This window comes from Dipodomys merriami, unplaced genomic scaffold, assembly GCF_024711535.1.
Source record: "Dipodomys merriami isolate MVZ:Mamm:240054 unplaced genomic scaffold, mDipMer1.0.p SCAF_120, whole genome shotgun sequence".
Classification (NCBI taxonomy): domain Eukaryota; kingdom Metazoa; phylum Chordata; class Mammalia; order Rodentia; family Heteromyidae; genus Dipodomys; species Dipodomys merriami.
Window position 1 is genome coordinate 3,212,317 of NW_027202494.1, and position 15,538 is coordinate 3,227,854.

Genomic DNA, 15,538 nt, shown 5'->3' on the forward strand with positions numbered 1-15,538 from the left:
AGGGACCTGAGGCAACCTCGCCTACCCCAAGCTCCCAACAGCAGCAAAGCCCCAAGAGGGAGTGAACATAGATACAAAATTGTGTGATCAGGGATGTGTTTTAACAAAATGATATGGTGAGGGAATCGTTCAGCAAAAGCACAGGAGAAGGTTCCTCAAAAGACTTCACATAGAGCTCCCCTATGACCCAGCAATCCCACTTTTGGGCATTTACCCAAATGTTTACAAACAAGACCACACTAAAGCTACCAGCACAACAATGTTTATTGCAGCATTATTTACCATAGCTAAGATATGGAACCAACCCAGATGCCCCTCAGTAGATGAATGGATGGAGAAAATGTGGTATATATACACAATGGAATTCTATGCCTCCATCAGAAAGAATGACATTGCCCCATTTGTTAGGAAATGGAAAAACTTGGAAAAAATTATATTAAGTGAAGTAAGCCAGGCCCAAAGAAACTTAGGTCCCATGGTTTCCCTTATTTGCAATATCTAGTATATGTATGAGTCAAGCGGAAAAGATCAGATAATGTGATGTCAGGAAAATGAACCCTTAGATATGTATTTTAATGTTTTTTTCTTTCATGCATGTGTTTCTAACGCATTTATAAGATTATCTCTTTGTTGCTTTGTATACCCCTCCCCCACAGTATAACCCCTGCTTTCAATATATTTGATGTCAGTATAACTTGTGGAGGAGATGGGGAAAAACCAGTTGTTTAAGGATACAGGTGGACCTGTTGCAACAATGAGAAGTACAAGTTGTCATGTCCAAAACGAGCTTTACAACGTCGGTGGGGGGGGGGGGGAAGAGAAGGATTGGGATTGGGGGGGAGGGGGGAGGCTGGGAAGGGATGTGAAGGGTAAACAAAGGAGGAGGCTGCAATGCTTGGTAAGAAATGTACGCATCATCCTGCCCATGTAATTGTAACCCCTCTGTACAGTATGTTCACAAATAAAATTAAATTAAATTAAAAAAAAAAAAAAAGCACAGGAGATATTTTTCTACCTCAGTAACCAGCTGTCCCATGTGCCTGGGACTTAGTAGGTCTCCTGAGACACAGTGCAAAAACTCCCAGTGCAAAACCCAAGGTGGTCCTGGGCCATCACACCTGGTAGAAGAGAGGGCCCCGCGCCGCTCTTGCGGGTGCCGTCCATCTCAATGCTTCAAAGGAGAGGAGCCAAGGAAAAGCACCTCAGATTCTCTCTCCCCAGCAACATCTTTCTCCAAGGAACCCAGCCTACCTAGAGGCTGGGAGACTGAACAATGGAAGGGGGAGGGGGGAGTCCTGGGCAGATTTAAGTGGAAGAACTTGGGGACTGAGGTTTCCCTGGGAGGGGCCCGGGAGCCAGGAAGCACTGGCTCGCCCAGGAACACTGGTTATGTGGCCCTTGCACCAGCCCAAGGCGTGGTGTGCAGCACTGGCAAACATGGGGTCTCAGCAGGGCCAGGAGGAAGCAGCCCCTGCACGGCAGCAGGCTGGACAAGGGGGACCAAGGTAACTAGGAGGTCAAGGCCAAGACCACAAACTGAGGCATCCCTGAAGAAGAGGGTGGCTTCCCAGGCTCTGTTCAAAGCAGGGGCTCTGGTCCTCGTGGGCGCAAATGGGGGCTCCAGGGTGGAAGGGCCGCCCTGTGTGTTGGGGGGGGGCGGTCTATAAGGCAGACACAGACAGGCCCGTGGAAGGCTAGGAGTGGGTTCCTCCCACTGGGATTTCAGACCCAGCCACCACCTGGGTGGCACATGTGTCAGGGGCAATATCATTTAGAAAATAAAAGCAACTCTCAATTCTGTTTGGAAATCATATTTTCCAAGTGAAAATCTCATTTGTCAGCACTGCTGCTGAGCGCTGAGGGAAAAAGCACAGTAACATCGAAGGCTCCCAACACGGGCTCCATCCTGTGGATGGCTACCATCTGAGGAAGCATCCCAAATCCAGGGACTGGAGTCCCGGGACACCCACCGGAGCCTTCCTTCACCCCAAGGACACCACACAAGGCAAGGGTCTCCAAGAGACTGGAACTTCCCAAGGTCCCTGGTCAAACAAGGCCATCACTCACAGGCCTGATTCAGACTCCTGGGTGCTTGCAGACCCCACGCCAGACCAGACCTCAAGTGCCCCACGCCTTGGGATGCCAGCATGGGGGAGGGCCTGTGAGGGAGGGGGAGCGCCCACTCTCTGCACAGCTCCCCGGCCAAAGCCACCTGAGCCCTTCAGGGAGTCTAGGGACAGGACTCCACATCACCCCAGCGCCTTCCTTTTCCTAACTTCTTTGAGTGTGGTTTAATTAGCTCTAAAAAACGGAGGACCCACTGTGTCATCCGGGGTGGGCCTTGGGTTGAACAGGTGAAGCTCCGTGCCAACCACCCAGACCACTGGCCATCCCTCATCCTTCACCCCCCCCCCGCCCCCCCACATACACACAGAGAAATCTGCTTCAACTCAACACAAGACCGATTCGAGGCATTTCACTTCCGCCAAAACTTTCTGGAGCAATTCCTCTCTCCCCATTTTTTATTGGCATGATGCAATGCTCCTCTCCACCACCCAGATCTCCGAGGCCCTTAGTCACCAGGGCAAAGGCAAGGAGAGTGGGGGCGGGGGCGGGGGGAGGAACAAAGCTGGGTGGGGGGCTTGGTGGTGCCCTGCCTCAGCAAGGAGGCAGCTCCCAGGGTTGCCTGGCCCCTTGGGCGACGGCGGCGGCAGCAGTTCCCGGCTCTACTGTGGGGAGCTAGGGCTCCTGACTATGGGCGCCCCTGGGGACAGTGCACAAGTGGCCCCCCACCAGAGGTGGGGTGGTCCTCTGGGATTGGTACAACTGTGGGGGCCTAGGTCACGAAGCCCTGCAGGACTCAGAGGAGGACCAGCCCTCCATCGTCAGGGACCTCGAGCCAGTAGATTACCACAGCTGGGCTGCGAGCGCTCCGAAGGGATTTCCCGAGAGACCTCAAGGCACACGCGTCCTGTGCTGGGTCTGTGCCACACATAACTACCTGCAAGAAGACACACACCCCCCCCCCCCCCGCACCTGCACGGAAACCTGGCCGACTTTAGGTGGGAGGCTCCTTTGTTTTGTAAGCTCACTGTCATCCTTGGGCAATTATTTTTGTGTTGGTTTTACCAGTCAGGAGGTGAAGAGCTGGTGAAGACAGAAGCTAGCTGGATAGAGAAGTGCCTCACGGCAGGAGAGCGAGCCCCAGGCCGGCCCCCAGGGCAGGCCGCCGCAGAGGGGCCGTTAAAGGCCTCCATGGCAGGAAAGATGTTCCCTGCAGAAAACTGAGGCACAGCGGCGTGGCACAGCTTGGAGGAGTGGAGCGGCAGCCAGGGGCACTGAGTGTGAGCTGCAGGGTTCTCTTCAGAGGCCTGGCCATCCTTGTAGCCCACCTCAGGGCCCCGGGGCTGAGTGCCTGTCCTGGGGTAGAAAGAGGCAGAGAAAGCAAGCTTCCCTGAAGGAGCTACAGGAGGGGTTGCGGGAAGACCCCAGGAGCCCCTCCACGCGGGGAAGATGCCCTGCTCTGAGCACTGGTTCCCCCTCCTGCGCCTCTCTAAAACCCTGCTCCTGACCTCTAGAATCCTGCTCAGTGGACACTCCCAGGGCACCTGCAGACAGGCAGCCTGGGACCAAGTGGCAGCTCCGCCACTATAAGCAAAGTGTGCAGTGAGCCTGCCTGCCTGCCTGGACCCCAACTGCTCGTGTGTAAATAGGGACCAGTGAGCACTCAGCCACAGGGAGGACTCAGCACTTGCTGGCAGTATTTATTATGTTGAGTGCTGGGGTTCATCTACCTGGAAGACTCAGTAACTGAGCATCATCAGTAATGTGCGGATGTTGGTGGGCATCTACCTGGAGAACTCAGACCTGTGCCTGCACACTGTCAGTGCTGAGTATTAGCTTTCATCTGCATAAAGGACTCAGACTATCACCTGTGCATAATCAGCACTCCATGAGGGTTAGCGACTACATCTCTCCTTACTGGTGACCCCATCCTTACTGCTGTGGACGTCAGCATCCAGAGGATACTAGCTAGGTCTCCACCGGCTCTCCAGCCAGTCCCCTGGGTTCCTGCTGTGGAACCCTTAACTTGTCAGGCTCTGTTTCACTTCCTGCACCACGGGGCCGGGGGCTTTAGCGTAGCTGGAACAAACAACTACTAACAGCCTGCAGTTACTATGTGTGCCATGTTGGACCTGCACATTCCTGGGCCTTCCCAGCCTCTTTCATCTTCCCACCTGAAGCAGGCAGGTAGCAGGTTGGTGACACTCAGGGGTGCCCGATGTCTACAGTCACTGCCTTTCCTGGCAGACAGCCCTGGCCCCGCTGCTCTCGGACGTGCGTACCTCCCCACCGCAGACCCAGCACAACGACGCCCTGCCACCTGCAAGGTGCCCACCAGTCCGCTGGCTCTGGCTGCCACCCAATGCGACTGTTAGGAACCTTAAGGAAGAGCCAGGTGTGGGAAAGGAGCCTGCGAGCGGAAGGTAAAGTAAGAGGTTAAGGCTGGAACTCTGGGCAGCAGCTGGCTGCCTGGCACTGCAGGGTCCCGGGGCTGTGCACACCTTGAGCAGGGCAGCGTGAGGAGCACTCCCTACAGGTTTTCCCTGGGTGCCCAGGGCACAGAAGCCTGGGGTCATTCAACGTAGAGGGCTGGATGGGTCTCCTCATGGGGGAAGGGCACACTCCAGGCTACAAGGGCAGGACTCGAGTACCACTGTCCATCACCTAGGCAGGCATCCACACAAGGTCAGCAGAGAGGCTCTGCCTGTTTCCCTGCCTGGAAGATGGGCAGGAGGAGCATCTGCAGGACTGTGGGCTTCCACACCCTGTGTGCCAGTACAACGCCTGGAGCACGAGCCCCTGAGCACAGCACTGGGCACTCACTTCCAGGCACCTGAGTGCACGGGGTACCCACTCCTCAAGCCAGCACCTGGGTGCCCATTCTGCACACCATAGTAATTCATAAACTTACTCCTGATGCCCACCCTTTACACACTGTTGACATTCACGTTCTGATACCAGTTCCCTTTACACTGAAAAATTCACCAAGCAGCATCTGCTACCGGCTGGCCAGGGCTAAGCCGAGAGCCCTGAGATGCCCACCATGATGTTTGTAGGGGGGACTGGCAACCTCACCCACGTCCAGTAGATGCAGGTCAGAATTCACATGCCCTCACTCCTAGGCAGGGGTCCTGTGGGTCTAGATGACCTCTCCACCCTCCAGTGTCCTCACCTGAGCCTTCCCAGGCCTCTACTGCACAGGCTGCCCACGCCACAGCACCCGCGCAGACACACATCTCCCTGCCACAGGTCTCACCCAGGAACCACGGAGCTAAGGCCTTCCTTTTCCCTGCTGCTGTCTGCGCCTTGTGGGCCTCCAAGCTCACTGCTGTGTGCCAAAGAGTCTGGGGTGACAGGAGACTTGCCAGCCAGCCTCCCTCCCTCCCTCCTGGAAACATTTACATCATGAGTGGGACTAGCCCTCTGGAGCGCCCAGGCCCCAGATCAGGCCCAGGATCCAGAGGAAGGCAGGGCCTGGAGAAACCAGGTGCAAAGAGCCATCAGTGGAACGGGGACTCCCACAGGCTGACACGGGCGGCAAGCAGGCGCGGCACCAAGGCCAGTGTGGCCCATCCAGGCGAGCGCCGCCCCTCTGCGCCAGGACTCACTTCCCAGAGAGAGGAGGGAAGCTCCCCACTTGTACTCCTGAGGAACCAAGACTGCCTCCAACACCTGCGAAAGCCAGCGAAGCTCAGGACCTTCTTCCTTTGCCAGCTGACCCCTCTGGAGCTGGATGAAGCCAGCCCCACCCCGGAAGCATCTGCCTGCCTGCCAGATTCCCACTGGTCACCCACTGGGACCGGTGGATCCAGCTTGGCTGCTTCCCTCCAGCCTAACCATCCTGGGCTCCTGGAAGAGCAGGAACAAAGTACCACCTGGGACATAAGAGTCATGCGAATGGGTCTTTGGGTGGCTCATCACCCCTTCCCTACAGACAAAGCCAGAGGCAAGTCAGATGACCCCAAATCCTACCATCTTCTTTGGAACCCAGCTAATGGGGTTTTTTTTTTGGGGGGGGGGGTTGCCAGGCATGGGTCTTGAACTCAAGGCCTGGGCACTGTCCCTGAGCTTCTTTTGCTCAAGGCTAGCCCTTAACACGAGCCACAGCACCACTTCCAGCTATTTGTGTGTATGTGATACTGAGGAATCAAACCCAGGGCTTCATGCATGCTAGGCAAGCACTCTACCACTAAGCCACCTTCCTAGCCCTCAAGTTGCTGGGCTATGTAATTTAAGAGCCTCTTAAAGCATTACTGCAAAGCTATTTTTCACTATTTATTGGGAGGGAGCCCGCTTTTTAAAATGAAACACACACACACACACACACACACACACACACACACACACACACACACACACATACACACACACACACACACACACACACGAAGCACTAGAATGAGACCTTGCTAGAACAAGCAGCTGCCAGCATGCCTAACACCTAGAATCTTCCAAGGGCCTCCTAATTGTCTGCAAATAGAATAGAAGGGAAGGGAACGGATTGCAGAACATTTTTTAGGTGTATGCCACTGTGTTGGGTGATTTCTACAACTAATCCAGCCTCAGGACCTTTGCACCAGCCTTGCCCTTCTCTCTATCTGGAAGGCTCCTCCCCCAGATACCCAAGTCTCCCTTTCTCTGACCACTCGGTACAGAGTCAAGGCTCTACTTGCAGCCTGTTGGCTTGGCTCTATGATTCTTATCACCAGATTCTACATTTTCCTGCTCAGTAGTCTACTGTCTGTCTTCCAAGTGCCCAGAACAGTGGGAGAGAATAAATGCCAGACTTAACCTAGAAGGAAGTCCCTCCAGACCTCCCTCCACAGACAAGGAGGTTCAGGGACCTGCCCACGGCCACCACTTGGGAGGCAGCAGAGGATTGAGCTCACCTGTTTGATCTGCTGTCAAGCCTGTGACAGACAGACAGACACACACACACACACACACACACACACACACACACACAGTCTCAGCCTCTTTGGGGCTCAGTATGCAGCCAGCCCCATGCCTGTGCAGGAAACACACCCACCAGAGCAAGGGGTCTGGGAGAGAATTTGTCGCACAGCCCTCCTCAACCACAGGCCTGAGCGCGTGGCTTCCGCCGGGGAAGCAGGGAGTCCTGGGGCAGAACATGAGGCTCTCCAGTAAAGCAGCTCAGATCCTTGTCAGGGCTACCAGCTGGAACCTCTGGGGTCTCCCTAGCGCGACATTCAACCACACTGAAGCAGGACTGGATGGAAGGAGGCCAGCTCTCCCCTCTCAAAGAAGCAAACATTCAAACTGCTAAAATAGAAAACAACTGGAAAATGGAGAATATCTTGCTTGACATAGTAAACAACTGGGACTAACCTCAATGCTCACCAGTAAGGGACCATCTACCCACATTATCATGGCATGTCTCAACACTGGAAAATTATGCAGCTGTGAAGAAGCACATGGTAGCTGTACGTATGTGGATACTGATATGTGGTTCCCCAGATATGGTACCCAATGTGCAGCGGCAGCACAGAACCGGACGACAGGTCCAGAGTGAGCAGCAGGACGCCACTCCAGACCTGGGAGAGGGAGAGGGAGAGGTAGGCCATCACACAACAAGATTTGATATATGTATAAGTGTTTCAATTATGGAAGAAAAAAATTGTTTTTTTTTTCTAAGAAACTAGACCATTCCCCTTGAGGAATCTTTCTTCAACTGCCTGCAACGATCTCAAGACTGCACACACAGATCTGCTAAATACCTCTAGCTTCCCAAATGCACTATTCACCTCTGGTGACTTCTCTCTAGAGACCAAGCATGTTCAAACAACAACAATCTCTTCTGTTTGTACAGCAATGAGGAAAGAGGGAACTGGAGTACTGGTTGCCTGTCAGCCCTACTATATGTTGACGGTCCCTAGTAGGTGCTTATCTGAATTACCAACATCTAGCAGCAATTCTACATATGAGCTCTGAAGACCTGCAGCAGAGATGGAGAAAAGGAGGTCTCAGCAAGGCGGGGCAGGCCAGGCCTGACAATGCCTCCAGCCCGGAAGTTGTAAGCCCAGAGCCCAGCTCTGGAACCACATGACACACAACAAAGTTTCCATCAAAGGCACAAATGGTCCATCTGAAATATCCATGCCGACAAACTCAAACAGGTGCCCTGGGCAAGAACAGAGTCCAGCCAGGCCTTGAGAGGCACCAGTGGTGAGGGACCCTGGGACTCAAGTCTTTGGGGTCACTTGGCCTCCAGGCTCTCTCTAAGCTTGGCCCAAGAGGGTGCCCAGAAGCCCCTCTCCTGCCATGTCAGGCACCACAGAGGGGCAGGGCCACACACAAGCCACATGGGGCCCAGGGGCCCAGCCCATGGCATTTGCTCCATCTGAGCTGACGGGGAAACACAGCCATACTCCCTGAGACCCCTCCCGCACTGGTACAACAACGCCAGGGCCAGACTAGGCTTCTCACCCCAAACGCACGGATTCTGACAGCCTAGGGGAAGAGGGCCATGCTGACCTGTCCTGGGGTAGAAAATTCCCTGCAGAAAATGTCCATGTCTGTCTGTTCCTCTGGCTGTGTCCCCTCCACCACCGCCATCAGACATGTGGATGTATACCAAACTCTCCCAATGACCCCCCAAAAATGTTTACTAAATGCCACCAGAAACTCAATGTCACAGAGGACCGTGTACGTAACCCGAATTAAAACCATTAACACAGAACTCGCACACACAAATGGGTCCCAGGGGAGTAGGGGTGGCTCTGGAGAACAGGATCTTCCTTCTCAAGCATCTGGACACACACACTGTAGGGTGCAGCAGGCACCCGCTAATCCAAGTCCAGGCTCAAAGGACCCACGGTGCCCTGAGAACACACCGTGTGAAAGAAAGCAGAGAGGACGAAGAGCTTCTCTTCATTCCAATCAGGAAGCCGGGCAGTAAAAATTGGAAAACGAGCCTAGGTGAATGCAGCTTGAGAATACCGAACGCGGTCGCTAGTGCCCCCACCTTTGGTAATGAACAGAAGACCTTTCAAATCAGACTCACCATTCTGAACCCTGTCCCTTGTGCCCCCCACCTTCAGTAAATGAATAAAAAGCCTTTCAAATCAGACCCACCATTCAGAATACTGGTGTGTGGTTTTTAAAAATCAAGATGAAATGACAGGTAAGCAGCTTATTTGTACTTCTCTGGTTCAGAGGAAACAAAAGCTACAGACAAAGCCCTCCACCAGCGGACAAACATGTCTAGCAGGTGATCAAATTCAGCCTAGGGATGAGAACAGCAAAATGGATTCTGGCCTTGCTGATTACAGCCACTTATGCAGAACTGCTGGCTGTCGGATTCTGCCTGCACCACAATCCACAGCCTCGAAGACCCAGGAAGGCCCAGGGACTGGAAAGCCTGAACGCAAAAAGGGGAACAAGCCACCACAACCAGACCGTGCGTAGGCAGCTGGCCCTTCCCCAAGCACCAGGGGCTGTGTGGTTGGGAGCAGGGGGCTCTCCTGGGCCTCAGCCTCGCCTCCCAGGAAGGCTGGGAGTTTACAAGCCTTCCAGATCCCAAGTCTCCAGGCACAGGGTTCATCCAACCCGGCCCACTGTCTCGAGCCATGTCAGGCACATCGTAAGGATTTTAATCAGTAACCAACCCTGGAGACTGGCGCAGGCCAAGCTCCAACCTGACCCCACAGAGGGCAAAGTTTACAGCCAGGCCAGGAGAGGGATATCAGGTCCCCAGAGCACCAGACTCCTTTTTAAGTCTCCTAGAGTCCCAGACTCAGGGTGTGTCCAGCCAGAGTCCCCAACACAGGGAGACCCCCAAAGACTTCACCCCAGCTTGATAAAGCTGTGATCCTGGGAGCCAGATCTTTATTGCTCATGATTCAGTTAACTGGATCAATGTAGACAGACTGGACATAAGTTTACGTTGTTTACTGATTGGAATTCAGATCAATCACTCTGGTCTTGAAGGCACACAATTAACCAGATAATCCCCAGATGGTCTGGTCTGGGTTTAAAACTCCAGTTCTGGCCATTCTGAGGATGGCTATGCCCCTCCCAGAAACACACCTGCTCCAGGAGGCTCAGGGCTGGGCCGGGCAGCCGGCAGAGCCTGAGGGCTGGCAAGGGTCTGTGGGGCAGCAAGCTGCACTCAAATTCACCTTTCTTTCATTTAGGCTTTATATTGCTCAACCAAGTGTCTGGGCTGCACTATAAAATGCAGCCAGATTACATAATGACCAGGCCTCAGGGAACCCCACAGGAGATCCTCAGCTTGCCAGGGAGCCTGGACACTAACCAGGTGTCTCAACAGGGGACAAGATCCCTGGTGGTGGTGGTGGTGGTGGTGGTCCCAACCCCCCTGGGACTTGGGGGCCCAGACAGCCCTGCCTCCACTCACAGGCTCTGGGGCCAGGGCTAAATTGAAGGCTCCTACTTCCACGGAGAAAGGTGGAGAGAGGGGATCATGCCAGCCCCTGGGACACTTCCTCCTAGCTCTTTTGCATGTTTCCTAACCCCAGAGCCAGGCTCTGCACCAAGATCAAACTTGTTCCTCTAATAACCCTCTGCCCAGCCCTGACTTTGGACTCACAAGGGCTCCTCTCAGGGTGCCATCCACCTGGGCCGGCCAGGATGGACCCGAGCCACAGGCTGCTTACCCACCCTGGTCCCACACAACCGTAGCTCTTCAACAGCCAGGGTGGGTGAGGGGCTTCGGCTCCTGATTCCCCACCAACCCCGAAGCAGGGGCTGGCCGGTCACTGTCCCTCTCAACCATCCCCTCCCCCACAACTCATTCCCTTCCTGCTGAGGGGAACAGGAGAAAGAAGGAAGCCTAGAGTAAAGCTCACTAATGAAGCTGGATGGGGGGAGGGAGGGAGGCGGGGAAGGGGGCTCCAGAACCTAGACAGGGAAGCCCTGAAGTCTGCAGTGTCTGTTTTCCATGGAGGTTTTCAGAGGCTGGGCAATCCGAGGCAGGTTTAAGCACATGCCATGCAGCGGCCTGGAAGGTGGCGGAGGCGGGTGGCCTCTGAGGCAGGAGTCCGCAGGCCCTGCCCCGCTGTGCCCATGGCACAGAAAAAAATGAAATGTCCCAGACATGTCAAACCCAGAGTTCAGAATAAAAGTCCCATGTGCTTTGATGCTCTGGGAGTGGGGGGGGGAGGGGGGGAGAAGATGGGAGGGCTAGGATCCTTTGTCCCCCTCCCATTCCTTGGAGCGTGTGTCACGGCCTGTGACACACCACCAAGGAACATGGATGCTGGGGAGATGTCTCCACAGGCTACACGTTTGTGACACGCATGTAAGTGACACCCTGTTTCCTGGCACAGGTGTGGGGAGGTGTCGAGTTCTGCCCCCTCCCACTGGGCTTAGCAAACAGCAGCCGGGCTGGAGGGGGCGGGCGGTGCATTGTAGGCAAGATGGCCCCCTCTCCTCAAAGCCTGGACCCCCAGCGCCAAGCCCAGGCCAAGCCAGAGCCGGTATTTGAAACCACCCTTGTTTCAAAACACAAAGCATCCTGTTCAGGCCCTGCCCGCCACCCCCACTCCTCCCTCGACCCCACCACAGCTGTCTTTCTCCGGGAAGAAGTCCACCATTTGCAGATTCGATTGCAGAAAGAGATGGGCGGCTCGTCCTCTCCATCTCAACCCACTGAGCCAGCGTGAAAACACGGGAACAGACACAAAACGGGACCTCCGGCAGGAAGCCGCACGTACACACCGCGCACCCCCGCGCGCGCGCACACACACACACACACACACACACTCACACGCTCCGCAGACAATGCAGGACCCGGCGCTGGGGTCCCGGGCCGCCCCGGGCCCGGGGGGGGGGGGGGTCGGCCCCGTGGGCGGGGGAGATCCTCGGAAAGGGAGGCGCCGGGTCGTGCCTGGCCGCCGGGGCAGGGAGGAAAGAACCAAGGACGGGTACAGCCACGAAAGGACCTGGAAATCCGCTGGGGCTGGGGGTGGCTTCGGCGCGCTCATGGCGGAGGGGAAGGGGGGGCGGCGTTTTGTGTTCCCCGGCCGCTCGGAGCCGGACGAGCCGCGCGGCTTCCCGGGGAGCGGGCAGCCCACGACCCCCGGGGGCGTCGCGCCAGGGCGGGGGCCCGCGGCCCGGGGGGGGCGCGCAGGGCTCGGGGGCCCGCGGCCCGGGGGGGGGGCGCGCAGGGCTCGGGGACCCCCGGGCCGGGCCGGGGGGCGGGGGCGCGGCGGGCGGGCCCCGCACTCACCGTGGCGGACGCCAGGCTGTTGTCGGCCAGCGTTAGGTGGTGCGGCTCCCAGCGCCTCAGGAACTTGGAGGTGAGGATCTTGCTGAGGAAGGTCCGCGGGTGCCGGATGACACAGACCTGGATGTCGCCCTCCTGCAGCAGCTTGTACCTCATCCCGTTGCAGAGCAGCAGGGCCCGGCGGCAGGGCACGGCGCCCATCCTCGTGCCCTCGGGGCCCGGCGCGTCGCCGCCCAGCAGCGGCTTGGTCTCCTCGAGCTGCCGGGGGTCGCCGCCGCCGCCCGAGCTGCTGGTCAGATCCATGGCCGCGCCGGGGCGCGCGGTCGGGGCGGGCCTGGCGGGCGCGGCGCGGCGGCGGCGGCGGCGGCGGAGCCCCGGGGGCGGCCCGCACCCCCCCACGCCCCGGGCCGCCGGGGTGGGGGGCGTGGGGCTGGGGGGCGCCGCGGGGCGGGGCGCGGCCGCGGGGGCGGCGGCGGCGGCGGCGGCGGCGGGCGCTTCCTGGCCGCTTCCTCCTAGCTGGCGGGGCGCATGCCGGCGCGGCGGGGCTCGGGGGGACGCGGGGCCGGGGCGGGGGGCGCGGGGCAGGGAGGGGGGGGCGGGCGTGTCTCGGCCCCGCGCGGCCGCGCTGAGCGGTGCGTGTGTCCGCGTCCGTCGGCGAGTGCGCTGCGGGCGGGGGCCGCGCCGGCTGCGGGGCGCTCGCGGGCGGGAGGCGGGCGCGGCGCGCGATTGGCCGCCGGGGGTCATGTGCCCGCCCTCTGACGTCAATGGCGGCAACGGCGGCGGCCGCGGCGGCCGGGCCTCCCGCGGGCGGGCGGCCGGGCGGGGACGGGGGCGGGCGCGGCCCGGCGGGGCGGGGCGGCCCCTTGGGGCGGGGGGCGGGCGGGCGAGCCCCGGCAGGCCCCGCGCCCCGCCCGGAATGTGGGCGGTGGGCCGGGCCCGGGCGGCCGCGCGCCGCGCCCCCGCCGAGCCGGGCCGAGCGCCCGCCCTCCGGCCCTGCGGCGCCCGGGGCCATCGAGGCTGGCCGGGGCGGCCGCCCGCCGGGCCGACCCGAGGGGTCCGGGTCCAGACGCGCCCCCTCCGCGCGGGGAGGGCGGGCGGGGGGCCGCGCGATCCTGGCCTCCCTGCCCCCCGGTGTCTGAACGGGCGGGCGGGGACGGAGGAGCGGCGGCCTCGAAGGGGCGGCCCCGTGCACCCGTGACTGTGCCCGGACCTAGAGCTTGTGGCTCCTTTGAACAGCTAGCCGATGGCAGAAATAAGATGCCCCCCCCCCCGCACCCAGCACTTGGGAGGCTAAGGCTGGAGGGGCACGAGTTCTAGGCCATCCTGGGCTACACAGTGAAACCCTACCTCTAAATATATATCTATATCATGTTCATTTACACACACACACATGAAGAAGGTGTGGGACAGAGGGAGAAAGAACGAGGACCCCTGGGGTTACCCAGACACCCTGCCTCGTTGCTTTGTCTCCGCTGCCTGGCTTCAGGCCACTGCTGCTGCTCTTTGAAGGAGAGCTACTGACCTGGGGGAGTGGGAGGGGGGGAGACGGACCATCCCAGTCCCCCTCCTTTCTTCTGCACCTCCACACAGACCCCCACCTCGGATCCTGGCCACTGCTGTGTCCTCCCGCCCCCACTCCAGCCCAGGGGAGATACTGGGAGGGTGATTGTGGGCTCAACCACAGTGTCTCAGACGCCAACTTAGAAGCAAAATCATTTCCTTTCCGTTATCACTGGCAAGCAGCAGCCCGGAGGCGCTCCCTTCCCCGGTGCTCGGCGCCTGGGCCAGGAAAGCCCCTGGAATTTTGCTTGGTGTGGCAGGGGCACACCTGTAAGCCCACTTACTGGGCCAGGAAAGCCCCTGGAATTTTGCTTGGTGTGGCAGGGGCACACCTGTAAGCCCACTTACTGGGGAGGGGCAGGCCGGAGTTCCTTGGGTTTGAGGCAAAGATGACCAGATCCTATCGCAAAAACAAAATGCAAACACGTGGTAGAGTGCTTGCATGCTAGGGTAGGAGGAAGAGAGGAGAAGAGAAATATTTTGCCTTCTTGTTCAGTGGCGATGCCTTTATCTGTTTTGTACCTGTACTGGGGTTTGAACTCGAATTCAGCTATTTTGCTCAAGGCTGGTGTCCTACCACTTGAGCCACACCTCTACTTCCGGCTTTGTGGTGGCTAACTGGAGATAAGAAGACTTTCCTGGGGCTGGGAAGGTGGCTCAGTGGTAGAGCGCTTGCCTTGCATGCCTGAGGCCCTGGGTTCGATTCCTCAGCACCACATAAGAAAAAAAGCAGGAAGTGGCGCTGTGGTTCAAGTGAGCTGAGGGACAGCGCCCAGGCCCAGAGTTCAGGCCCTACGACTGGACCCAAAAAAAAAAAAAAAAAAAAAGACTTTCCTTCCTGGGCTGGCTTCGGAACTGCCATCTTCAGAGTCTCAGCCTTTTGAGTAGCTAAGAATACAGGCATGAGCCACCGGCGCCTGGCTGTTTTTTCCTTCTTGTTCAGTGGAGGTGTTCTGCAGGGTTGAATTACCTCATACTGCCCACAGCCTCCTGGAGGTGGGAGAGTGTTTACACCCCTCTCCCTCAAGACCCTGAGAGCCAGGGCTGGGGAGAGCCTGTGACAGGCAGGCTGCAACTTGCCTGCATCACAAATAAGACTCGTGTCCGTTCTGCCAGGAGAGCAGCTGTCCTCTGTGCCCTGGGGAGGTGCTGTTAAGTTACAGATTAGAAATTCATTGACTTCTCACAATGCGCTGGCTTTCCTTCAAGTTCCCAAGTAGTTCTGGCTTGAGGAAAACCATGAAGCAAGAGGGGAGCAGCCTGAGACCCCACCTCTTCATACAGATGGAGCTCCTGCCCGCGCACACCAGGCACTGGGCTATTAGTAGCAATTACTGTGATAGCCCAGACTTCCTGAGTGTACCATGTCCCGTGTGTGCATCATTTTCTTCTCACAGTGACCTGACACACGGCTGCTGTGTCATCCATACTCATAGATGAGGGAACAGAGCGCTTGAGTCTGTCCAGATTGGGGCTAGCTTGATGCAACTTCAGAGCCTGTGACTTACCACCAAGCATAGAGCTCAGAGTCTAGTTCCATCACTATCCTGCGCTTAGGGCTACAGCAACAAGAGACTGGGGACACCTAACCCAGCTGGGAGAGCAGAGTGCCACCGGGGTCCCTAATGCTAACAGATCTTCAGGAAACAAATGAAAGTGAAGGACACAAGTGGCGTCTTATACCTGTAATCCCAGCTACTCAGG

At 57.7% G+C, this 15,538-nt stretch overlaps 1 protein-coding gene across 1 annotated transcript in view; it reads right to left on the minus strand.

Moving 5' to 3' along the window:
• The window catches only part of LOC138823552 (C-Maf-inducing protein), a 153,975-nt gene extending 141,356 nt beyond the window's left edge, over positions 1-12,619 (minus strand). The window contains exon 1 of the mRNA XM_070016942.1: positions 12,278-12,619. Within this exon, the coding sequence (XP_069873043.1) occupies positions 12,278-12,577 (300 nt within the window). The 5' untranslated portion in view covers positions 12,578-12,619. The remainder of the gene's footprint in view (positions 1-12,277) is intronic.
• Positions 12,620-15,538: the final 2,919 nt, after the last annotated feature.